This window comes from Scedosporium apiospermum (genome assembly GCF_000732125.1).
Source record: "Scedosporium apiospermum strain IHEM 14462 chromosome Unknown SEQ_SAPIO_0110, whole genome shotgun sequence".
NCBI lineage: Eukaryota > Fungi > Ascomycota > Sordariomycetes > Microascales > Microascaceae > Scedosporium > Scedosporium apiospermum.
The window spans coordinates 195,935-220,046 of NW_015971811.1; the positions used below are offsets into that span (position 1 = coordinate 195,935).

The following is a 24,112-nucleotide window of genomic DNA, read 5'->3' on the forward strand; positions in this document are numbered from 1 at the left end:
ACATTAGCATTAGTGTCACCGGGAACGAGAGGGGAAGGGGCGGTTAGGCACTGATGGTTTCAATCGGTCTGCATAGTTTGCGGCTTAAGGCGTGTGGCATTTGCGTCGCCGGCCATTGTCTCGTACATCTACAAAGTAGTTTGGGTTTAAGGAACGATTTTTTCTTTTTTCTTTTTTTTTTTCTTCGAAATAGGGCCCTGGCTTTGGCAGACGAAGTATTGACATCATCACCCAACGCAGCAGAGAATATTAAAGACGACACTGATCTCCCAATGCGGCGCCGTAGTCATTTCAATGCATAGTTCTACATGTATTCATTGACGCCTTTCCTCTCGGCTGCTTATTCTGCTAGCATCTATACAATATCTTGTTCCTCAATACCCTACCCCCCCCCCCCCCCCCCCCCCCCCCCCCCCCCGGAAAAAAGTACGATATGTTACGGCAATCCCACTCAAGAACTGAGGGGGACTTACATGGTCGACTTGCCTAGTTTTAATACACTGCCATTGGTTAGAGGTAGGGTCTTGCCTAGGAAATGCCTATTTTAGAGTCGGATGCTTGAACCGTACAGCAACCTGAAGGCAACAGTCTCGATCGCAAGGTAACCGATCATGACTTCGGCAGGTCAAGTCATCCGAGTTTCTCCTAACCTGCCTCGTTTAGAGACCGGGCTATTGATCCCATACCTTAATCTTCCCCATCCCTAATGACAAATTTATCCCAATAATCCCACAAGGCATGTTTAGAGGGAGAGTCGGTATGGATATGGATACAGAACATATCCTCTTCGCCCATTGTCACGGAGGAGGAAAGGGCTGGATTGTGAATAGCAACAGAAGGCGGAAGATGTCGGAGGTGTTTGGCTGCCTGGGGAGTGAGAGTCTGAGGCTTGGGTCCATAAATACGTCAATAAATTCCCGACTGTGGGACTTGTCTGTCTCCAGCTGGAACTGTGACGTGCTTACTCGCCGGAGCTACTCTATTCGCCGTTGACTGACCAGGCAACAGGCCAAATCGAGAAATTTCAAAGTTGGGTTGGCGTGGTCAGTGTCTGCCACAAGGTGTTTGATCCCCGTGGCAAATTCTCGAAGACATTGATGAGAAAAAGAAGGGAAAAAAAAGGTACTATTTGCATTAGAGCGAAATAAAGAGGACAGTGGAAGACACGACAGACGGAAACAGGAATGGCAAGGTCTACTTCCTTGGCCTCTCTACATATTACCTGTGTACACATATCCAATATCAAGCATCAAGGATTCATCACCGGCCACTGCCTTGCCGCCGACATTCATCTGAAACGGTGGGTTTTGTCTGTCCAGCATTGCAGTAGGGCTGCGGGGATATATCAAAGGCTAGTCTTGCCGATTCTTTATATAGTTCAATCCGATTGTGTGGGCAAAGTGGTTCCCGTTCCGCATCCTTTGTAGAAGTACATTGACTAGAAACAGCTGGGGCTGCACTTGCTGGACTTGCATAGACCTTGCCTGTTTGGTACCTGCCAGTGCCTGCCATGGGTTGCATTCAGGCTCATCCCCACTCCCCCTTGGCATACCCGCTTGTCACAGTACATGGCCCAATTAGTGGCTGGTCTTAGTGCCGTAGTTTAATGGTCTCCCCATATTCTTAGGAAGAAGTTAGGAAGTCAAGAACCAGGCTGGGATGCTAAGACCCTGGAATCCTGGAAGGAGCAACCCTCCGCCCCGCGCCTTCCCGCTGCAGACACACAACTAACTACCTCACTATCTCTGCTACTTCCCACCTCCACCAATCCTCAAACATCAACACTCACTTCGACTTCCTCCCATCTCACACCTCAACCCTCTGCAACACCCTTCCCTTCCTTCACGTCCTTTAATTGTATATCATCCTTACATATTTCTCTCCAAACCCCCTTCCACTAGTGATGAGCTCCCTCTAGCTCTTTCATCATTACTAGTCCGCCCCCCCTCATCCTTAGGCACGACTTCCACACCTGCGACCTGGCGCTTGCTGCCAACACCAGGGCAATATTTCCACATATTCCCCATCCGACAACACTACAAATTCTGTAGTGCCCATTCACAATTCCTTTGACCTTCCAGGCACAGATCTGTTCCACCTTATCAATCCCTACCTTTTTTACCTCTTTACCCATTGTCAGCCTCACTTGCTGCAGCTCTCACACTCTCCTTCCCCTACTCCCTCTAACCCTATTGTGATATCCCCTTGTTCTTCTCTTCTATTATCGATTGGTTAATTGAGAAGCGAACGATTCTCTATATTTTCCCGGACTGTTGATTTCACACTCCAGCCAGCGCACTGGGCCTGCTGCTGCTTTTCGTGGCATGATGGCTTCCCAAGTCATCGCGTCTGCGTCGACCTCAGTGTCAGCGGCTTCGTCTTCCTCGAGCTCGAAGACGACGCGATCCCTCAACATCCTGACCATTCCCATCGAGACACAGCAGGCCATTTTCAGTCACGTACGTCTTTTGAGGAATCCATCTTTCCGCCTCGCGCCTCCGATTCCTTTCCTTTACTCCTCCCCCCTTCCACTCCCCTCCCTCTTCCGATCTCGAATCGCTGCTCCCATTCATTTTTTTTTATTTCTCTTTTACTGACGTAGAGGTTGATCCTACCTGCCTTCGAATACTTAGTGCTCCAAAGCCGATCTCGTCACACTCTCTGTCGTGTCGAAGCGCTTCCACGAGCTCGCCGCCGCTGAGCTCTACCGATCATTCGAAGTTACTCTTCCGAGCGAAAACCATCCGCGATTCCGCGAGCCTCGGTTGCCATTGACCGGTGCTCTTGATACCTTGACCACAAGCGACTATCATTATGCTCGATTTCTAAGGCGCTTTGTCATTGATACCCAGGCCATCGGAGATAAGGCGAGGTCTGCCTGCCAACAGTTTTCTTACTCGACCAGCGGAGGGAGACTTCTCAATACCCTCCTACACCTAGCGCTTCGCGACGCGCACTCTTTGGAAACGTTCAAGTAGGTCTATTCAAATCTCTCGCGTACTCTCCTTGGCCTTCCCTTTGCCGAGAGACCGACTAGGTCAGTACCTGTTTTCTAACAAGTTTTATTTGGTGTCTAGGTGGAACCTCCGTGTCGAACTCAGCCGACCTGTTTTCAAAACTCTCCATCAACTCCCAGCGTTGCAGGATCTTCATATTCGACTGCAAGGTGGCCCCTCTCTTTATGAGCCCCCGCGGCCCCTACCCCTCGCAAACGTCGATACATACCAGCTCGCGCCTCCACCACCCCCGCCCCCTCCTCATCCCCACCCCCAGAACCCACCTACTACAATTACGTGGGCTGCGCCCATTGGGGGTGTGAACAATATGAACAATCCACCTCCACCCAACCAAGGCGGCCTCTTCAACGGGTTTGGGCCATTTACACTCCCTCAATACGTCCCTCCCCCTTCCCAGTTCGTTCCAGCGATCCCCCCGCCTCCCCTAACCTTCACCAAGCCCAAAAACCAGAGGAACAGCTCCAGCGACCCCCCAACCTTGTCGGCTTTCAGAAATTTGAAGCGCCTTGCCATCCTGGATATTGATTCTCTCGACATAATTCCCGAGATTAGAGCCGCGATAGAAAATTCCGAGACCACGCTCACTCATGTCAGTTTCTCGTTTTCGGCCTTTCTGGCCAAAAAGGCCAGGGAGACGAGCCAAGAGCCCGACTCCGACGCATCTGAGATGGATGATGAGTTCCAAGCTGCTGAGAACAGTACCTCGTTCGACGCTAGTGGGCCTGTGAGGCCTGCCCGCGCCCAAAAGGAGTGGAAGATCCAGGAGACGGTATTGGCCCGTCTGTTTGGCCTTACCAAAGCCCACGGTCAGCGTCACGCCGGAAAGGGATTGGATTCTATTGCGAGCAACGGTTTGGTCGACGACAGCAGTGAACCTACGGAGAATGGAGGCAAAAATGAGGAGGGAGTAACCAGTGGACAATTGAACAAGCTCGTCATTACTCTAAAGGCCGCCTCACGAATGGTTCTCGATGCTCAGGAGACACAGTTCCTAGCCCAGCATCATCAGGACATCCTCGACGCCATTGGGAAGGCAGTGAGCGACTATGTCGAGTCGGATGCGTTGAAAACCACGCCCGAGGGAGGAGCCTCAGGCTCCGGTTCAGCATCGGGCTCGGGCTCGGGCTCAGGCTCTGGATCCGCTTCTGCATCCAAAGAAGCACAGAACGATGGTCAGAGTTCTGTGGCGGAACCCATGTCCGGCGCTAACCAAGGAGAACCCGATTTGGGTCCACCAAAAGCCAGCAATCCCGAGGAGTTGGATGACATTGACATTGCTGACTCGGGAGAGGTGGAATCCCTCGGAGGCGACGATGACGAGGATGACGCCGACCCCGCCACCCTGGGAGAAGCGGGAGAAGCAGAAACGGCGGCTGCTGAGACCTCTTGCCTGTCCTCTCCGTCTGCTAAGCAATCAGACGGGGCGTCCCTGCAGGCAGAGGTGGATACTGATGCGACTAGGCCGCCTTCGGCTGCCGAACGAAGCGAGGCGGAGAAGAAGTGCCTTATAAGCTCTTATGTTAAGTCCACCAGAGGTCTCGGTCTCCAGTCGCTGGCCATTCACCTTATACCCGTGAAGCCCTCCGTTATCAGTCAGGCACTGGACGTCCACGTCCTCCGCCGCCTCACCCTCCTGAACGTTGGCAATCAGGCGCCAATCTGGACTCTACTCTCCAAAGAGAACCAGGTCAAGTCTCTCGCTCTGAGGGAGGTCTTCACCGATCACGTATCCACTGCGTTTATTAAGTGCATCGAGCAGTTGGACGAGCTTCATAACTTGTTTATGTTGGAGCGATCAAGCAAGTACCGGCCTGCGACCTTTGTGAACAAGACCAACGTTTCTCTCGGCATGATACGGAAACGGGTGCTCCGGAGGCATCTGCCCACTCTCAAACGCTTGATGATCCGGAACGACAATAAATCATCCTGGGATATCGACTCGTTCACGGTCCTTTTGTTCTGCCAATACGCTAGGCGGCTCGAGGAGCTCTCCGCAGGATTTACAATGCGCAGCCTGGTAAGTATTTTTCGGCGCCGCTGTTCCTTAACCATCCAGTTTGTACGAAAGAAGCATTGTGCTGATGTATATTGTTTTCTGTCTTAGCATGTCCTTCTGCAGCACTTTGCGCGCCTAAGGCACCTGAGAGCCTTGCATATTTCCCCGTTCCGTAACGATGACACGTGTGTCTGGGCTATCCAAGAAACTACGCGCTTCTTTACCGACTCACTCGCTCAACACCCGTTCGTTGCGCTCGAGTGGCTCGCCGTTGAGAATCGCCTGACGCATATCACGAGGAACCCCAAGCCTTCGTTTTTAAAGAAACGAAGCGACACGGTAGACAAGAAGGGTAAAGGAAAGGCTGTCAGCGTCAGCGACTCGACAACTGAGGGCGGCTGGACTAGCGATTCCAGCACGTCCTCCAGCAGTACCTATACGCATTCCGACAATGACAGCATCTATACCCCCCTTAGCGAAGCGGCACTCAAACTCAGGACGAGGAATTTCATGATGGACTGCGTGGCGGGCGTGAAGATCTTCGAGAAGGAGATTAGAGCTGGTGAGCTCTAACCAACGAGATTCTTGATCATCCACATCCGCCGTTGTTCTCTCTGCGGCGGGACAATACCCTATTTCTACTTGAGTAAGGGGTCTACCTGTTGTTTCTCTTTTTTTTCTTTTCTTTTCGTTCCCACCACCTTTTTCCCCCACCGTCCCCCCCCTTTAGAACTCCCTAGGCCTCAAAGCCTATGGGGCCCTGTTTCTGCCACATTTTTGGCTGTACGAGTGTGATGGACTTGAGGCGGAGAGAAGAAAGATATGTTAGAGTACTTGGGCGTGGCGGTTGGAAGGAGAGCGGGAGGGTATGTTAGAGTCCTTGATCGAGTAATGGGCCATGTGTGCATGTATTTTCCAAGCGGACACGCCTCGTTTTGCGCATGGTTCTCTTGTTGAGATAGCGATGATTGTTTAAATAGTGCGGAATCGATAACCTATCTAAATTTATCTCCTAGGAAATCTGTGATTAAAGTGACAGTGCACATTAACATGGTGTACTTGTAGGTTCATCCGTCTATTTGTACAGGAGTCTCTGCCTTCCTTCTCAGCCAGCCTGAAGAGAGCGAACGCTTTTTTCTATCCACTCTCCGTCTTCATTTTTTTTTTTTTTTTTTTTTTTTTTTTTTTGATACCAGGCACGAGTAGGGCCACGCTAGTTGCCTGTTTTCTCTTATCTTTTATTGCTTCCCGGTATCGGGGCTCAGAGAGAATTGAAGCTATTGCTCTAGTGAGCTTCGACGAGCCAAGTACGACGTATGCTTCGGGAGCCCCAATTAGAGGAGGCCGTCCTTAAAACGCAAAAGCAAGGATCTTCTTTAAGGCCAACATTCAACCCCATGTTCACGATGGGGTAGCCGCAGACAAGGCCTCCGCAAGCATGTTCCTCGTGACCATCCCCCGGCTCAAAAAGGGAAACTCCTCCCTCTGCCTCCTCACAATAGTCTCAACACTAATCAGCGAAACAGCCAAAAACCCCAGCTGCTCCCTATCGACATCAAACAGCTCCCACCAAGGCTCAGGCGGCATCTTCGCGCCCAAGTCCCTCGAGGCCAAGAAGATGGCGGCGGTGGCGAGCTCTCCGGGCTGATGAGTGAGGTAGAGCATCTGCGGGGAGAGCAACGCGGTGTTGAGGTAGGCGAGCACGCGGGCGGTGATGGGCCCCGGGTCTCGCGGGTGGCCGGCGAAGTCGAGGGCTTGGAGGTAGGTGATGGCTAAGGGGTGGGGGAGGGAGACGGAGATGTCGTAGCCTAGGGTTGTGAGGATGCGGGATTCGGCTTGGATGAGGCGGGTGTGGAATGTGGCGTAGGTGGATTCGGAGGCGATGTAGGTTTCCGGGTTTGGAGGGGGAGGGGTGTTAGGAGTGGAGGAGGGTTGGGTATGGAAGAGGGGGGAGACGGGGGAGAGGAGGTAGGTGTAGACGTTGCAGATGTCTCGGGGGGAGCGGGGATGGGGGCCGTCTTTTGATATGACGAATAGTGCGGCGGCTGAGATGTCCTGGGGTGGGAAACAAGTTAGACTCTGTTTGGGGGGGTGTACTGCTGTACTGCGGGCGAGTAAGATTTACACGTACACTGAACTCGAGAGTTTCTGGCGGCTCGGAAACCCAGTACCTAGCTAGTACGACATTGGCTTGGGCGGTGGTGCTTTGGGGGATGTCGAGGAGCAGGCCGGCGGCTTGTGTGAGACATTGGACGGCTACGAAGACGGCGTCGAGGGCGTCTGAGGGGAACTGGCTGTTTGAGGCTCTATTGGAGAGCTGCTCAGCAGAGGCCAAGGGATTGGAGAGCAGGGACGACATTGGCCAATGAATATATTACTCGATACACAGGAGAGGCCTTTTTGAAGTTTATCATGTATGAATATGAGTCTGTCTCGATCTTCGGCGTCGTGGATGAAGATTTGATGAGAGGTTGAAAATGAGATGGAGAATGAGTGAATGAGTGAAGTTAAAGTAAACTTCAGTACATCTCCGAGTGGTCCGTGCGCCTCGGAGCTTTTTGACGTCACCTCGACTTACACGACATTTGGACATGGCAGAATGAGGACGACGAGCAGAGATGAAACCAGTCTTTGTCGCCAGGACTCCCGGGCACAAACACCCCGGCTGATGTTTGCAATTTTGAGAGATTGGCTTTGCATTTTTTCTTCTTTTTTTTTTTTCTATCGGCCCGCTTGTTTACTGGAAAGAAGAAGGTGCGGGTTTTGGATTGGCTTCCTTCCCTCCACTGGTGTCTGCTCAGCTCGTGGCTCCTTCCATCTTCGATTCATGCTCTTTTTTTTTAATAGCCCTCGTCCCTCGCACCTGCGGCAAAAAAAATATCCTGAATCACGTATTCATTCTTATTCATTCATTCGGCGCGCCAATAAGGAAGGAATCTCCAGGGATTCAAGCGCGACGCCAGACACGAAAAAAATATAGATATCGCCTCGGGCTTGTGAGCTCTCTTAAACCTTTCTTCTTTTTCCATCCCAGAATTGGTTTTGATTTCTTCACTTCTTTTGAAGCAGTTTTCTATCGATCGTCTCAATCATTCCAATTCTTAACAACATCGACTATCAATCCTTGATTCCTTCTCCTATTCTTCATTTGCCAGATCTCATTTCTCACAATCATTCGTCCTCGACGCGAACAAGATCAAAATGAACCAGACTACGAGCACCCCCTTCTCCGCCTCCGCCTCCACCACCCCTTCTCCCATCATCTCGCAGAATGGGATCGGACGCCTCAGTGAGCAGTTCGGCCACCCCTTCTTCTCTCTCTCTCTTTCCGCCATTCTCCGCTCGATGACCGGCCTTGAGCAGGACGTCTATAATGGCGATAACGAAGGCGGTCAGCCTGGACCTGAAGAAAATAGGGTCCGGCTTTCCGCCAGCAACCTCGGCAAGCCTGAGGGGGCTGCTCCTGAAGAAAATAGGGAGCAGCTTTCCAACGGTTATGACCAGGTGAATGGCAAGTCTCACCCTGAAGAAAATAGGGGTGAGCTTGCCGCCATCCATCTCACCCGGCCTGAGGAGGCTGTTCCTGAAGAAAATAGGGAGCAGTTTTCCAACGGCTGTGGCTGGGAGGATCTCCACAAGCCTGAGGAGGCTGCTTCCGCATAGGAGAGGAAGCAGTTTTCCGACGGCGGAGTCGAGATTATCTCCGAAAGGGGATATTCTCTTAACTATAACCGACCTTCCGACGACCCGTATCATCTCTCACAGGGATACACACAGAGCTCCATCCTGAGCTTCGACGGCCCAGGCGACATTGTCGACTGGGACCTGAAGGCTCTTGAGGACGCGCTCCCGGCGAATCCAGAATTCCCGGACCCCCCTGAGGACGACGAGGACGACGACTGGGATGGAGAGCGCGGAGGCGACGAGACAATTCCGCCTCCTGCCGCGGGTGACCTGATCGAGAACAGGCCCCATCCTCCCCCAGAAGACGGCGAGGAAGATCGGTGGTCCGATGAGGGCGAGTCTTCCAGCGAAGAAGAGATGGATGAAGAAGAGAAGGAACCTGGTCCCTCTCCCCGGCAAACTTCTAGTCGTGCCGACCGCAATACCATCTGGTTCATTCCAGATCTGGGTGTGTTTGTGGACGGTGCTACCGGAAACGCAGCTGACAACGCTGCTGTGGTGGAAGAGGAGCCTGCGTCGAATGACGTTCAGCCTTCTGAAGCCCAGCGCTCGGCGAAGTCGCTGCGGTCGGGAGAGCATCTTCCGCCTTGGGAGCTCGCTGCCAAGGATCGGTTGGTGTTTCAGAGGTCCAATCCCCTCCTCCGACATCCCTTCATTGTCGCTTCGGAACGACGAAAGCGCCAGGTCGAGAGCCGATTGGTAAGGGCTCGACGGGTGTTGATGAGAGAACGCCTGCAATCGCTGCCTCCTGACCTTGCGCGGTTTTTGCGCGACCAGGATGGTGGTGAGCAGAAGCAGGCGCTTCTTCGTGCTCTAATGAGGCGCCAGCCTCAGGGCCGTAGCGGAGTCCGACCTGACGGACCTGACGACTTCCGTGGTAGCCAGAGTACAGATGGCAGTGTTCCGCAAGGACCTGCTCCCCATCTTCATCCAAGGGTTCCCCAAGAAACTCTTGATCAGGGCAGCAGCTCTCCCCCTGCAGAGGGGTCAGGACTGAGCACCCCAACGATGAGCCTCCCAGGTAAGCAGAATACATATGTTTTCTTCATTTTCCCTACCATAAGCAATTTCCCATAATGGGTATCATTCATTCATGTACTGACTATATCTTGCGTGACAGGCGGACGTGGCAGCCCTCGAAGTGTGGACTCGAAGTCTGTTGTTGGAAAGAGACGTCGGAGTAATCTCCTTGATGTCGAATCCGATGACGAGGTAGAGTACCTTGCGGAGAGGGGTCCGACCAAGAAGCTCAAGTTGGGGGGCAAGGAGCCCAGTGCGCTGGCTGGGCGTGGAATTCCCACCGACTCGTCGGATGATGTTTCCATGCACCCAGTGCCCGTCGCTCTCCAACCGCCGACGCAGGTTCCTCATGTGGTCTGGGGACAAAGCGCGGCGGATGACCAGCAGGAGGTTCCCATGGTCGTGGAGCCTTCTGCTCCTCAGATGATCCCTCAGGACACCCAAAGTCTACCATCTATGGATGTAGACGCTCCTGAGCAGCTGGCCGAGGACGAGGATTCTGATATGGGCGAGCCTATCCCTGATGAGGATAGGTCCCTTTCAGCACCCGACTCTCCCATGGCCGACGTCGTTGACGAGGTTGATTTCGCAACTGCAGTCAATGACACGCTGATGACGGAAGCCAGTGAGGATGTGGATGACGCCAGTCCAGCTGCCGAAGCCGTTAAGGACGGGGCCGGCACGGATTCGGTTGATGATACTCCGATGGTTGAGGTCACTGGGAATTCAGAGGACGCGGGTTTGGTGCCTGAAGTCGTTACCGAAAGGGACTCGACGGACGGTGCTTCCGTTGATATGGTCATTGGGGATGATGGCCCGGATTCGGTACCAGACGCCGTTGATTGTGGAGACATCACCAGTTCGACTGATGATGATCCCGTCAGCGAGGCCATTCGGGACGATGGCTCCGATCTGGTACCAGGCACCGCCGACGACAAGGATGCAGTAGATTTAGTACCTGCTGCTCCCGTTAGCGAGGCCGTCCGGGACGATGGCTCAGATCAGGTACCCAGTACCGCCGGCGACAAGGGTGCGGTAGATTCAGAATTTGCTGCTCCCGTTGGTGAGGCTGTTGACGTTGTGGAAGAGGTCATCACGGTACCTGACGCCCAAACGGCGATCGAGGTTCATGAGGGGGATACCGCGAGTTCGGCGAATCAGCTTGATGGGAAGTCTACCCCTTACCCGACTCCCGAGAGCTCGCCTGAACCGCGGGCCATTCCCCAAATTGACCCAGCGCCGATTCCGGCCATGACGACGGCCACGACTGCTGTGCGATCTGGCGAAGAGCCGAAGCCACGAAGTCTCACGACTTATCGGCCAGTCAGAATCGCGATCCCAGCGGCATCCTTGGTGGACCCGGAGGTCCGAGCGAAGCTTGGATATCCTCCGTGGAAGGAGCCAAAATACCTTCCAAAGGATGTGCGCAGGATCCAGTCGGTCAAGTCTGGTCCGAAGGAGGACAGGTTCCAGCCCAGGCGGAAGCCCGCAAGGTCGTGGCGAAAGCCTGCGGAGATGGAACCTGGGGAGGACAATGCTGCGAAGGCCATGAACCCGTCGGAGCCGTCGGGGGATAGCCCATCGCCAGCAACGGTCGCGGAGCAGCCCGTAAGTTGAGATAAAAATGCATTACCGGATTGTTTAAGAAGCTAACAAAACTCTCAAAGGACTCCAAGGCCGAACCTCCGAAATCCTCGAAGACCTCGAAGCTCGTGGCTCTCCTCCGGGGTGGTGGATCCCAGGACGCGAGGTCCGCAGCCACGGGCGACGAAGTCGACATGGAAGAGGTGGAGAGTCTCCGGCGCGTTTTCGGCGGCAACGTGTGGACGCGGTCGCGGAAGGTGAACCGGAAGGTCACCCCCGTGGACACTCCCACGCCTGCCGAAGAGCCTCAGTATCTCCATGCCATGACGAAGAAGACCACTCATTCGTGGATGAGAGGGATCTTCGGCCTCTGGGGAGAAAAGGTCGGCCAGGCTTTGCCGGAGGCAGGTGGAGGGAGCAGTAGCTCCATCGGTGCGGTGCTGGGAACGGCGGTGGTGGTGGTCACGGTCTGGTGTGTTCGACTCCGACTACGTGTGTCGGATAGACTCGCCAGCCTGACCGACCGGTAGACCTCATCGTTTCTCAGTTGAATCATGCGGCGTTATTTATGATCTTCCCACCGCTCTCCGCCCTGAGGACGTTTATTTGCCGGCTCGTCCTTTACCGGTTCCGGTCTAAGTCCCTTCTCCGCCGTAAGTCGAGATGACTTTGAGGACATTGTCAATTTTCTTCCACATCGGATCGCATCACGCCTCTTCTTATTACCCTCTGCAACTCCCGCACCAGGTAGAGCCTCGTCTTTTGTCATCAGCGAGCTGGTATTGACGCTTCGAACCACATCATCGACGACGCCATTCTAACTTCCGCCTGGAGCACCGGCAGCCCCTTTTTGTACTCCGGCACCCGTATCCTCCGCTCCGTTGCCCACAATGGCCAAGCACCGAAATTCTGCAGCCGCACCGATAAGAGAGGCGTCCAAATTCTCTCGTCAGCTGCCCCGAGTACCATACGCTCCATCACTCCCGCCAGGCCTCGGTAATATCCACTCTGCCTATTGCCGCAAGTTGCCCAGCGCCTAGCAATACTGCCGCTGCTGTCCCTACGGCCTCCCTGGCGCTTCCCGTGACGGCTGCCCGGTCGTCTCTCGCAAAGGAGATGTCGCCGCGGAAGGGATTTCATGGTTCGAGAATTTCACCGTCTGCTAGATCATAGGGGTTGCGTCCACCCTGCGTGATGGTCCCTGATACAGCCTAGGCGTAGCGGGGTGAAAGGCGCCGACGTTAGCTTGTCCCAGGCTTTCTCATGATTACGCTTTCCCGGGGTACAGGAGAGAATGAGAGATCTCTACCGCCCTGGTAGGCCCTGGACGCCATTACAGACCGTTGGAATCCACTCAGGGACATCATGAGGGCATGCACCCTACCATTTCGGCTACGTTGGCGCGAATTTTGTCGCGACGGCTCCAAACAAACCATGTCGAGCGTTGAAGGTCGCCGCTGCGGAGGCGTTTCCCAAGCCATCTCCTCCGAAAGCGTGAACCAATTTTCCTCTAAACACGTTCTGCGCCGGTCCCGGGCTCTTTCCTCCCATTTAAAGAGACCCTCGCTCCTCTGGCTCTTTTGGGTGGCGTCAGCTTAACCGGAATGGACTATATCGCCAATCAACAACTACCACATCGACGTTGTCCCGATCGTGACGATCACCGGGCAGACCGAAACGGAGTGAACGGATCACTACTTCGTGTGCCGGGAGGCACGGACATGATAAAAGGTGTCCGGGGCGACGTCCATTATTCTTTACTTTGCTTCACCATCGCTCTCCGATATTCTCTATCTCTAGGCTCCAGCCATCCTAGTCGCTTGCCTTCGGTACCCAGTCACGCAATAACGCACAGCGATCGGATAAGGTTGATCAATCGATCGTGGGCTGAAGGTGGCAGTGTCTCCTGCTGGGAACGTCACCCTCATCAAGGCATCAACCCCGAGCCAAGTTGATGCCAGAATTATTTATTTTCGACGGTTGGACCGACTAGATTTCTGCATATCTCAGCAGACTTCTGCTCTCACCACAGAAACCCACGGTGAGAGCACAGTCTTCGAGGACCTGGCGGTCGTCATTATCTTAAAAACCGGAGGCAGACAGAGCCTAATGGCTTATACTTCCCACCACCAATTACGAGCCAGCGCCGTTGCAACCCGGACACCGCCTCCAAAGACGATAGAGGCCATGGCGTGGCAAGTACACGTCGTACGGCATCAGCATTTGAGATTGCTGAGGCACAAGAGAGGTTCGAGGCAAGTTGGATGATACATATAAACCAGGAACAGGACATCCAAGTTTCAGTCGCGACATTGCCGGATGGAAGCGTTTTGATGAAGGGGAATCTTAACCTTCTGGCGGACCTTCCTGGCCACTCCTATCGCCTGTTCTAGGGCCAGCCCGCCCCTTGCTTCAGAATGCGCGGAGAAACGAGAACATATTGAACGGCGTCTGATGTTTGAAAAAAAAGAAAAAAAAACCTTCCACAACTACTTATATATACTCAATCACTCAGCTCCTCGTGCCACTTGAGGAAGTAGGCGAGAAAAACCTTGCTGAAATCGAATGCCAAGGCCGAAGCCTCGCTACGCCCCTATCGGTTGATCCTCCCAGCATGTGGAAGAATAAGCGGGAGTCCTTCCACATCCCGACGTCACGTTTACCATTGGACGTGGAGGAGGGGCATTTCTTGTGCTGCGGAGGAGTCGGTCACTCCCGTCGCCTCATCAACTTACATTTCACCAGCTCCGTTAGAGGTGACGGGAGTGCATGAAAGACAGGCACCGCTCGTCCGGGCATCCTGGTCCTGCGTTATTTGCAAAGTCTGGGTGATCTACAGACCCTGATATCTACTCAAGTCGTGGTCGGCCGACCTTTTGACATTGTCTGTGGTCTGTGGCGCGACCAGCAACAGTGGTTGCCCAGTATGCCAACTCACCCAGAAGGGCTATTTTGCAGTGAGTTCTCCTCTTGTACCCCCCTTTAGTTCTTCCTTGATAGATCATTACTGACTCTTGGGTTATCGCAGATATCGGAAGGCTCCGAGGGGCTTAGTTTAAGGTGTAGCCCACCACTCTCCCGACGCGGCGAGAGGTCTCATGGCCGCGGCTCTCCGCAGAGGACATACACGTTTGGCCCTGCAACCCCGCCAAGTTTCTGAGTTACATTTCCGCATCGCTGAATACAAAAGCCGCCTATGACGTTGATAAGAGATGGATATATATGCTCTCAACGTCGACTTGCCTCGCGTCAATATCGATCGACAACCGGCCCGTACCAGCGAGATACTCGAAACTCCGTCGAGAGTCGTGCATTCCTTTCATTCGCCGCGGCAGAGAGCTTCGAAGCTCTAGAGATTTTCTTTCGGTGTTAAAAACATGTCTTGCGGCATGACTCAATGAAATTCGAACTGGGTCCTATATATCCCATAGTGGCGGTGTCGCTGAATGCAAAAGCCGCCTATGGCGTTGACAAGAGACGGATATCTATGCCCGCAACTTGCTTCAACTTGCTTCAACTTGCCCACAAATTGGTTTATAGCTGGGACAGGTATTACACGTCGCGGCGCGGCAGAAGATGGGAAGGGCATCAATGATTATTTTTGTACTTTGGACGTTGGCGCAATCTGTGTGGAATTTGACCGGGGCAGGCATTGGTCTACTCCCGAGGGACGATGGAGGATAGAGAATAACAATGATCTTTCTAACCGTTTGCTACGATTTGTGACAAAAAGACGAGATTGGTATAAACTACAAAGGTAATAAGGGCGGAAATATTTTTTAAGTTTGCATCACAGACTGCGTAGTACATCACTTGGCCGACGTTCCGTTTGAGTAGTCGTCTCGTCTCGTCTTATGAAGTACTTCGTACCTCTTACCTATCTCGGGGGGATCCATCAATATGTCGCTGTTGAAACATCCTTGCATTTTCGCAGACAAGGCTCCGATACCGCCAACAAGGGGGCGAATTAGACGTGGGCCATTGACAAGCGAAAATGGTCCGAGGACGTTCGAGCTTCGTACGTGGTGAGCTCGCAAGCTGGGTCCGTATCAAAACGATGATGGCATGGATTGGTTGAGAGCTCCGTCTTCGGGGGGACCAGACCAACAATGGAGGGGGCACGTTGACGCTTGGGAGCTTTTGCGGACCCAGCTTAATGGCTCGTGGGCAATAGTGGACGCCAGGCTACGAAGTACAACGATCTCGAAGGATCAATTGAATGCTTGCCAGGCTCTTTGCTTCTTTTAGCGTAGGCTCCTCACCCCCCCGATATCGCCGGCTCCAGACCTCGAGGGTTTGACAAAGTCTAGTCTACAACGTTGGGAAGGACGGAGTCGAGGAGTAAAAATAAGCGAGGATCTGCACTACAGACAAAAGCGGGAGGCGGCGGGAATGGGAAAGGAACGAGGCGAGATCAATGATAGGGAACATGTGCCGAGCGTCCAGGGCCTTGTCTTTCTTCCTTGATACTTGGTAGCCCGTTTTGGGTGCAGGGGTGGTAGTAACGCGCATGCATTTCTTGGACCGGCGTACGTCGGAGTCACTTGGAGTCCGATGCAAATCGTGATCTGGCATGTACTTGGTAGTGTAATGTTGTAATGGAAGAGAGCCGGATTACGAAGTGCGGCCGGATGATTCGAAGTTGCCTCGAAGCTGACTTGAACCTGGCCGGCGGCGGAGACGAACGACAGAGAACATTTTGAAGTGTGGAGAGGGATCATGGGTAGTTCATGGGTCTAGGCTCTTTTGATGGTGGGTAACGACGGTGAAATCCGCGTTACCTGCAGAAACCGTGCAGAGTAGTCTACACTAAGTGAAGTAGCACGAAATAAGTCGTCAAGTGGCTTCGAAGACGATTATTTTTCGCCGCAAGACGAGTGGCAGCGAACGGCAAACGGGGGCCGACCGGGGACCGGGGATGCCATGCCGGATGGGGCACAATCATTAAAATCACACACACGACACCGCTTTGTAGTGGGCTTGGTAGGGTTGGCAGCGGGTGGCACTGCGATCTCGGAGAGTTTAATTTTTTGCTCTCTATTTTTTTCCAATTACTGTTTTTTTGGCCCTTTCCGGCGTGAGATGTCGCACAGCATAAACGTAAAAGCATTGTCCTTCGGAGGTAGTGTAGGGTACGATAACGAACCGACATGGAGGTTGTACAAAATGGAAAACGGACTGCCGGAAAATTTGGGAAAAGTTCTGGGGAGCAAATAGGAAAATGCGGAGTACAGGTCGAATGGGAAAGGGAAGAACGGTTGTGTCCTCGGCTTTCGGTTGGCGGAGGTGGACCGGAGCTGTGGGAATGGAAAGGGAGGGTTCTTATCGGATATTGAGGGCAGAAGTTGATTCCCTGTTCCGGCGGGGGAGGGGGGGAACAAGAGTGTGTGATATCGATCAATGGTTTCCGTTCATGCTTGAGAGTTCATGCTTGAGCTTCCTGATGATGAGAGGGGAACTTGGAACTTGGAGGGGCTAACCTGGGGTCGATGATGCGGCAAAGTGCCGATTGGATCGAGTACGGGATGTTAAGTACGCTACATGGATCAACCGTTGGATTCAATTGATGAATTCGTAGCTACGAGCGAGGAGTCGAAGGTAAGGTGGAAGCAGCAAACGCATAGACATTCCACTTCCATCTTAAGCTGACCCGCCGTGGGTGAAATCCTGGTTCACTATTTTGGTCTCTGGTTGTCGACAAACGGTTGCTCCCCCATCAATCGATGTTCATCGATGTTTGTTTGCCTCAATGGTAGGGGCGATGCTGGCAGAGATGCCACGGTTTGGGGCGAGATGCCGTGGGATATGGCCTGGATATTCCCATAGATCTACGAAGCTTGTAGTGTACAAAGTATGTAACGATCTCAACGTCATTATTATCACATTTGATCTCGGCGGTCTGATCAAAGACCCAGCAGACACTAGGAGGTACAGTTGTACTTCTCAGTGTACTTTTCAGTGTACCTCGCAACTTCCAGTTGTCATCCACTGACCAATCCGCTCCATTGGTTTAGAAATCACCACTGGGCTGGGCTCTGTTCGACATCATGCGCCAAAGTACCCCGCGTTGAGGTTGAGGCAAACTGGTACGTACTGCCCAAACCAAGGGTCTCGAAGTACATCGTGCCCACTCCATCCTCGCTTCATTACGAAGTACTGCCAGGCTAGTGGCGCACTTTGATTTGACTTTTTGCTCTTTTGGCGCTACTATTGTTTGCAGTTTGCAGGGTACATCAGAGACATCCTCCGATCATCGGAGGGATCGGGGCATTGGCGGTGCCGTTTGTTCGTTCCATGTTCGTTGGATTGTTGGACGAAGGATCGAATGGGAAGAGCATTATTTTGAATACATGCGCAGGTGTGCATGCGTGCAGGGAGACGGGGCAGATCTGATGGGGAACAAGACCAGCGTGGCTCTCTCTGTTGGATATGGAGAGGCAGATACAGATGCAGGCATCGCAGATATGTGGGCAATGGGCATGATGCAGAGGCACGGTGATGGGTGATGGCGATTGCGCTTGGTTTTTCCCACTTACATTGATCTTGCATGACTGATATCGTCCTCGGCACAGCTTCATCCCCAAGATCAATGATCAAAATACCCCGCGGCGAGATCGCTCGACGTCTGGGCCATGTGCGAATATTCAAAAATTGTAGCTAATGTTCATTGAGATCGAAGGCAGTTTCGAATTGAATGTACCTGCCATCTTTATCAAATTGAAGGCCGGTGCGGTGCGGAGCGGAGCATTGCACCTTGCACCTTCCCCGCCACTCTTACTTTGTACCTGGCAACAGGGAAGGAGCATTGGAACCAAAGTAGTATGATGGGTTCCTCTTTCGAGTCCTCTTCCTAGTCGATGAGTAGTCGCTAGTCGCCGTCCGCTTCCGCATCTGCATCGTTTGGCTCTGGCCCACACCGAATCGCCTCCGAAAATAGGGTCGATCGCGGTTGCCCCCTTGCAAATACAAAGAGTACTTAATTGTGTTGGTACCTGCTTCCTTTTTTCCCTGACTCGGTCCTCCGCATCGACTTGACTCTGGAGCTCTTTTTAGCCCTCCGTCGCCCCAGCTTTTTCCTTCCCGCCTCGTTGGTTCCCCTCCATCACTTCATATCTTCCTCTTCCTCTTCTCCCTTCCCCCCTTCGTTATCTCCTTTCCTGTCAAATCATCTCTCCATCCAAACCAAGTCTGCCTCTGCTAGGCATACGCATACCCGAACCCATCTTATCTGTAAGGACCAGACTGATATCTATCCCCTCCAGAAGTGATGCTTTTTTTTTGGCCCAACTAACTCTAGACCTCCAAGATCATCAAATCGAATCGAACTCGAAAGCTACCAAGCTGCACCCGTCATCGGCGTTGACGAAATCCAGATATTAGACGCATCCCGAGCGAGCGTTGTCGTTGTAGCCCTACCAGACTGCTACGCCACGCAACCGACCTTGTGTGTCTCTGATCGGCCGCATCTACATCACACGCATCCCTGCCTGACCTGCCTCTTCCGAGCGGCGCAGCCACAAAACCCCATACCCCCATTACCGCTCGTTACCGTCACACAGGATGCCTGTTGCCGAACAAGCGCCGCAGACTCTCTACGACAAGGTCCTCCAGGCCCATATTGTCGATGAGAAGCTCGACGGCACCATTCTTCTCTATATCGGTTGGTTTTTTTCAGTTTAGCCTCCCAGTCCAATTCGTTCTCTTCCAGTAATTCCTTCATATCGCATTATGGAATTGCTTGCAATTTCCATCAATTTTATAATAAAAGCTAACTCGATGCATCTCCAACTTAGACCGGCATCTGGTCCATGAAGTCACTTCACCAGTATGTTATACAAACCTTTAGTGCTTTTCATCATTATCCCTCTCCAGTTAATAGACTAACACTCTATTTGCAGCAAGCCTTTGAGGGCCTCAAGAATGCAGGACGTCAAGTGAGACGGCCAGACTGCACTCTGGCTACGACTGATCATGTATGATGTCACCCCTCCTCCAAATGAAAAACAACTGTCTTTTTTCCCCAATTTATTTTCCAATTGAACTGTTCAGATGCTGCGAAAAGGAAAAGGAAAAGGAAAACGGATCATAAAAGGGGGGGAAGTGACACAAATATGCTGAGCTTAGAGACTAACACGATGTGCTACCATAGAATGTCCCCACTACGTCTAGGAAAGGCATGAAAGATATTGCCACCTTTATCAAGGAGGATGACTCGAGGGTTCAGTGTGTGACTCTCGAGGAGAATGTCAAGGACTTTGGTATTACCTATTTTGGCCTTGGAGACAAGCGCCAGGGTATTGTTCACGTCATCGGCCCCGAGCAGGGCTTCACTCTTCCCGGAACGACAGTGGTCTGCGGAGACAGCCATACCTCTACTCACGGTGCTTTTGGTGCCCTCGCCTTCGGTATCGGAACTAGCGAGGTCGAGCATGTCCTCGCCACCCAATGCTTGATCACAAAGAGGAGTAAGAACATGAGGGTGCAGGTCGACGGCGAACTGGCTCCCGGTGTTAGCTCCAAGGACGTCGTCCTCCACGTCATTGGTAAGATTGGAACCGCCGGTGGTACTGGTGCCGTAATCGAGTTCTGCGGCTCCGTCATCCGCGGCCTGTCTATCGAAGCCCGTATGTCGATTTGCAACATGTCTATCGAGGGTGGCGCGAGAGCTGGCATGGTTGCTCCCGACGAAATCACATTTGAATACCTCAAGGGACGGCCCTTGGCTCCCAAGTACGGCTCCGATGAGTGGAATCGCGCCGTCGAGTACTGGAAGAAGCTCCAGTCCGACCCCGGTGCCAAGTACGACATTGACGTCTTCATTGACGGAAAGGACATCATCCCCACGGTCACTTGGGGAACTAGCCCCGAGGACGTTGTTCCCATCACCGGAACTGTCCCCGATCCCGACACCTTCGCGAGCGAGGCGAAGAAGGCCGCGGGCCACAGGATGCTTAAGTACATGGGTCTCACGGCCGGAACGCCCATTGAGGATATTGAGGTCGACAAGGTCTTTATCGGCTCCTGCACGAATTCTCGAATCGAGGATCTCCGTGCCGCCGCCCACGTCGTAAAGGGCAGGAAGATTGCCGCCAACATCAAGCGCGCCCTGGTCGTTCCCGGTTCAGGTCTGGTCAAGTCTCAGGCCGAGGCCGAGGGCCTCGACAAGATCTTTGTGGATGCTGGTTTTGAGTGGAGAGAGGCCGGTTGCAGCATGTGCCTCGGGATGAATCCCGATATTCTCGCCCCTCAGGAGCGCTGCGCCAGCACGAGTAACCGAAACTTCGAGGGCCGACAGGGCGCCGGTAGCAGGACGCATCTCATGTCGCCCGTCATGGCGGCGGCGGCTGCCATTGTCGGAAAACTTGCCGATGTCAGGAAGCTGACTAGCTACGAGTCGAGTCCCCACGTCAAGGCCGCCATCTCGCCTACCAAGACCGTCGCGCATGTCGACGAGCGCATCGACGAATCTGACCACGAGAAGGACGTCATCGCCGACCAGCCCGAGGACAACCAACCTCACACGAATACTCTGGTTACTCACAGCACCAGCAACGGCGGCGTCAGTGGTGGCGTGCCCAAGTTCACCATCCTCCGCGGCATTGCTGCCCCTCTCAACAAGGCCAACGTCGACACGGACGCCATCATTCCCAAGCAGTTCTTGAAGACGATCAAGAGGACTGGTCTCGGAAGCGCCCTGTTTTACGAGCTGCGGTATAACCCCGACGGCACCGAGAACCCCGACTTTGTTCTCAACCAGGAGCCCTACAGGAGCTCCAAGATTCTCGTTGTCACGGGTGCCAACTTTGGCTGTGGTAGCTCGCGTGAACACGCCCCCTGGGCTCTAAACGATTTCGGCATCCGCTGCATCATTGCGCCGTCATTCGCCGACATCTTCTTCAACAACTCTTTCAAGAACGGCATGCTGCCTATCCCCATCTCCAAGAAGGAGGATCTGGATGCCGTCGCGGCTGTCGCGAGCGCCGGCAAGGAGGTTGAGGTCGACCTCCCCAACCAGGTCATCAAGGACTCGGAGGGCAAGGTCCTATGCAGCTTCGACGTTGAGGAGTTTAGGAAACACTGCCTCGTCAACGGCCTCGACGATATCGGCTTGACGATGCAGATGGAGGACAAGATTGCCGGCTACGAGAGCCGCATGTCCAAGGAGACGCCATGGCTCGACGGGCGCTCGTACCTCAAGAGGGGCAAGGACGGAAGGCTGCTGGCGAAGGCGGTCCCCGTACCCAAGACAAATCGCGGGGAGCCTCTTAAGGATACCTTGGACTGGTAAACGGACCTTGGGCCTGATAAATGTCGGGAGGGGCTGTCTTACGATGGGTGGCGCATAATGAGGTGGAGGAAAAACAAGTCACGACCTTGATTATGATTTCTGCGGTTTTACGCCAACTAGGCCCGTGAGTGGCCATGGCAATCTTTCTATGTATAAAGCGAGGGTGGCTTGCATGGTGAGAAGATTTACATGAAATTTGAGCCACACCAGAACAGAAAGGCGTGTGTCGGCTGGTTTCGGAGGCAGTGGTGTACATGTTGGTTGTTTTGTTTTTTGATGACGCATTCCAGTCCCGCAACGGCGATGCTGAAGAGAGGATATTTGCCTCCATCAATACATATTGGCGGCCTGAGCCTGCTTTACATGATTTTAAAAATGTCCCTTGGAATCGGTGATGTCTATACATAATTTACGCTACATCCGAGCAAATAAACGTAGCCCTTTCAAGCATGGCATTGCCCATTTTTTCTTGCTGAGAGTTTATCGACTGAATGTATGCCGCCGGTATTGTGAGTCGGATGTGATGTGGTTATTGTTGTTGAAGGCTTAGTCCCGAGAACGGAAGTGAAGTGTGAAGTCGAGTTTAAACGCCGGATCGGCCCGGAAAGGAGGGGCCACGGGATTGGGTCGACTCATTCTTAAGCCTCGATCAAAATAACTGTCTAGTCCACCTCACTCACAGTCAATATAAAGCATATATGTATCATTATATATCCAGTCGAACCAGCAACCGTCAACGGCTCGGCCAACCCCGGCCCTTGATTCTCGGTTCTCTTTCCACATTATTTACAGCATCGATTTTTAATAGGTGTAGGGCGGTCCTACGGTCATGGGGGTCGACGAGTTTCTTGATCTCCTGGGCGAGGAGGTTGAGGATCCTGATGAAGGTCCGCACACTTTCTTTTTTCCCTTTTTTTTTCCCCCTTTCTTTTTGATCGTGTTTTCTTTACTTAGCAAGAAAGGAGGCGAGGGATTTCAATAAATAGAACGGAAAAGGGAGCGAGAAAAATAGAAAGGGGGGAAAAATAATGAGGTTTTAATGTGTGAGAGAGAGAGAGAGAGAGAGAGAGGAGCCCTAACATCGTCGCTTAGAAACTTTCCTGCTCTTCTCGCAGCCCATACCCTCCCAGAACCTAGGATTCCTCGATCCCAAGGCGACGGCAGTGGAGGTAAGCATTGCCGGGAAGGAGTACGCCATCCAGCAGTCGCCTGGGATATTAGAGTCTTCCCGCGCCGGTGGGACCACAGGTGCCGGTGCGTTCTAATTTCTCTCCTTCTATCCCTCTTCCTTTTTTTCTCAAGGGGGGGAAATAAAACGGAATTAAGAGTTAATTTTGAGATGAGCTTGGCCACACTACAGTCCTATGGAAAATCACACCCCTCTTCGCGGAATGGCTGTCCTCCCCCTCCAACATCCTCTTCCAAACCTCCGTCTTAACCCCAACGTCCGCCGTACTCGAGCTGGGCTGCGGCACCTCGGGCCTAATCGCCCTCGTAGCGGCGCCAAAAATATCCCGGTACACGCTGACGGATCAAGCCTACGTATCCAAGGTCCTCACGGCCAACCTCTCCGCGAACAGCAGCACCACTGCCAAATCCAAAACATCCTCATCCGGTACGAAGAAGTCGAAAACCACGCCGAAAGAGGGTGAAAAAGGTGAGGGGGCTTTCTTTTACGGCGCCGACAAAAACATCACCTTCGCCCCGCTAGATTGGGAAAAGGATCTCCCCACACCTTCCCTAACCTCCCACCCGGGCACCAAGAGCTTCGACGTCGTAATCGCCTGCGACTGCGTCTACAACGAGGCCCTCGTGAAACCCCTCGTAACAACCTGCGCCGAGGCATGTAAGCTTCGGTTATTGGATGGGAATGGCGACGATGGCGGGCGGCCGCCGACGGTTTGTATCGTTGCGCAGCAGTTGAGGGATCCGGATGTCTTTGGGACGTGGATGGAGGCGTTCTGGGGGAGGTTTAGGACTTGGAGGGTTGGTGGGGAGTTGGCTCGGGAAATGGGCGAGGGGTCGGGGTTTGTGGTTCATGTTGGCGTATTGAGGGGAGGTCCGTAAGTCGGAGGAGGAGAAGGGGGGGTTAGGGGGGGTTATCTTTCTGAGAGGAGGGACGGAACGCTTGACTGCGCGGCTGTAGTTATGGACGTTAAGGCGTATCGGGAGGATGAGAGAGAAGAGTGGACAGTATCTGATATTAAATGTACGCGACGACGTACGCTGCTTCGAATGCTCGTTTTGCCTCGGGGAACGGTTGCTAGATGATTTCGACAACGCCAGCAAGCAAAGCTTTGAACCCTCACTTCGATTCCTTTCGCCGACACGCTCTCACTTACACGAACCGAACATCTCTCACGAACTCTTCATCCACAACACCAAATCTTCGGCCTCACTCCATTTCAAGCAATAAGAACGAACACCAGACCGTTCAATTCCCAACGCTACTTGGAAAAAAAAAGAAGAAAAAGGAAATAGGGGAGAACATCGGATCATCGCACACGTTTCGACAGAGAAAAA

General features: G+C 53.1%; 5 protein-coding genes across 5 annotated transcripts; 4 read left to right on the forward strand and 1 right to left on the reverse strand.

Moving 5' to 3' along the window:
- Positions 1-2,327: 2,327 nt before the first annotated feature.
- On the forward strand, positions 2,328-5,586 carry SAPIO_CDS7039 (uncharacterized protein; the record flags this gene model as incomplete). The annotated part of the gene is made up of 4 exons (XM_016788981.1): positions 2,328-2,459; positions 2,634-2,974; positions 3,078-5,034; positions 5,122-5,586. The coding sequence occupies 4 exons, from the start codon at positions 2,328-2,330 to the stop codon at positions 5,584-5,586; spliced, it is 2,895 nt and encodes a 964-aa protein (XP_016640808.1).
- An 828-nt stretch (positions 5,587-6,414) lies between these two features.
- On the reverse strand, positions 6,415-7,372 carry SAPIO_CDS7040 (Uncharacterized protein; the record flags this gene model as incomplete). The annotated part of the gene is made up of 2 exons (XM_016788982.1): positions 6,415-7,068; positions 7,145-7,372. The coding sequence occupies 2 exons, from the start codon at positions 7,370-7,372 to the stop codon at positions 6,415-6,417; spliced, it is 882 nt and encodes a 293-aa protein (XP_016640809.1).
- An 842-nt stretch (positions 7,373-8,214) lies between these two features.
- On the forward strand, positions 8,215-12,301 carry SAPIO_CDS7041 (uncharacterized protein; the record flags this gene model as incomplete). The annotated part of the gene is made up of 6 exons (XM_016788983.1): positions 8,215-8,517; positions 8,677-9,718; positions 9,818-11,325; positions 11,385-11,773; positions 11,942-11,954; positions 12,074-12,301. The coding sequence occupies 6 exons, from the start codon at positions 8,215-8,217 to the stop codon at positions 12,299-12,301; spliced, it is 3,483 nt and encodes a 1,160-aa protein (XP_016640810.1).
- A 6,560-nt stretch (positions 12,302-18,861) lies between these two features.
- SAPIO_CDS7042 (3-isopropylmalate dehydratase) lies at positions 18,862-21,589 on the forward strand (the record flags this gene model as incomplete). Its single annotated transcript, XM_016788984.1, has 4 exons — positions 18,862-18,961; positions 19,095-19,126; positions 19,200-19,274; positions 19,451-21,589. 4 exons carry the CDS (start codon positions 18,862-18,864, stop codon positions 21,587-21,589), a joined length of 2,346 nt encoding a protein of 781 aa, XP_016640811.1.
- Positions 21,590-22,418: 829 nt separating this feature from the next.
- On the forward strand, positions 22,419-23,656 carry SAPIO_CDS7043 (uncharacterized protein; the record flags this gene model as incomplete). The annotated part of the gene is made up of 3 exons (XM_016788985.1): positions 22,419-22,476; positions 22,682-22,843; positions 22,950-23,656. 3 exons carry the CDS (start codon positions 22,419-22,421, stop codon positions 23,654-23,656), a joined length of 927 nt encoding a protein of 308 aa, XP_016640812.1.
- Between the last annotated feature and the right edge of the window lie 456 nt (positions 23,657-24,112).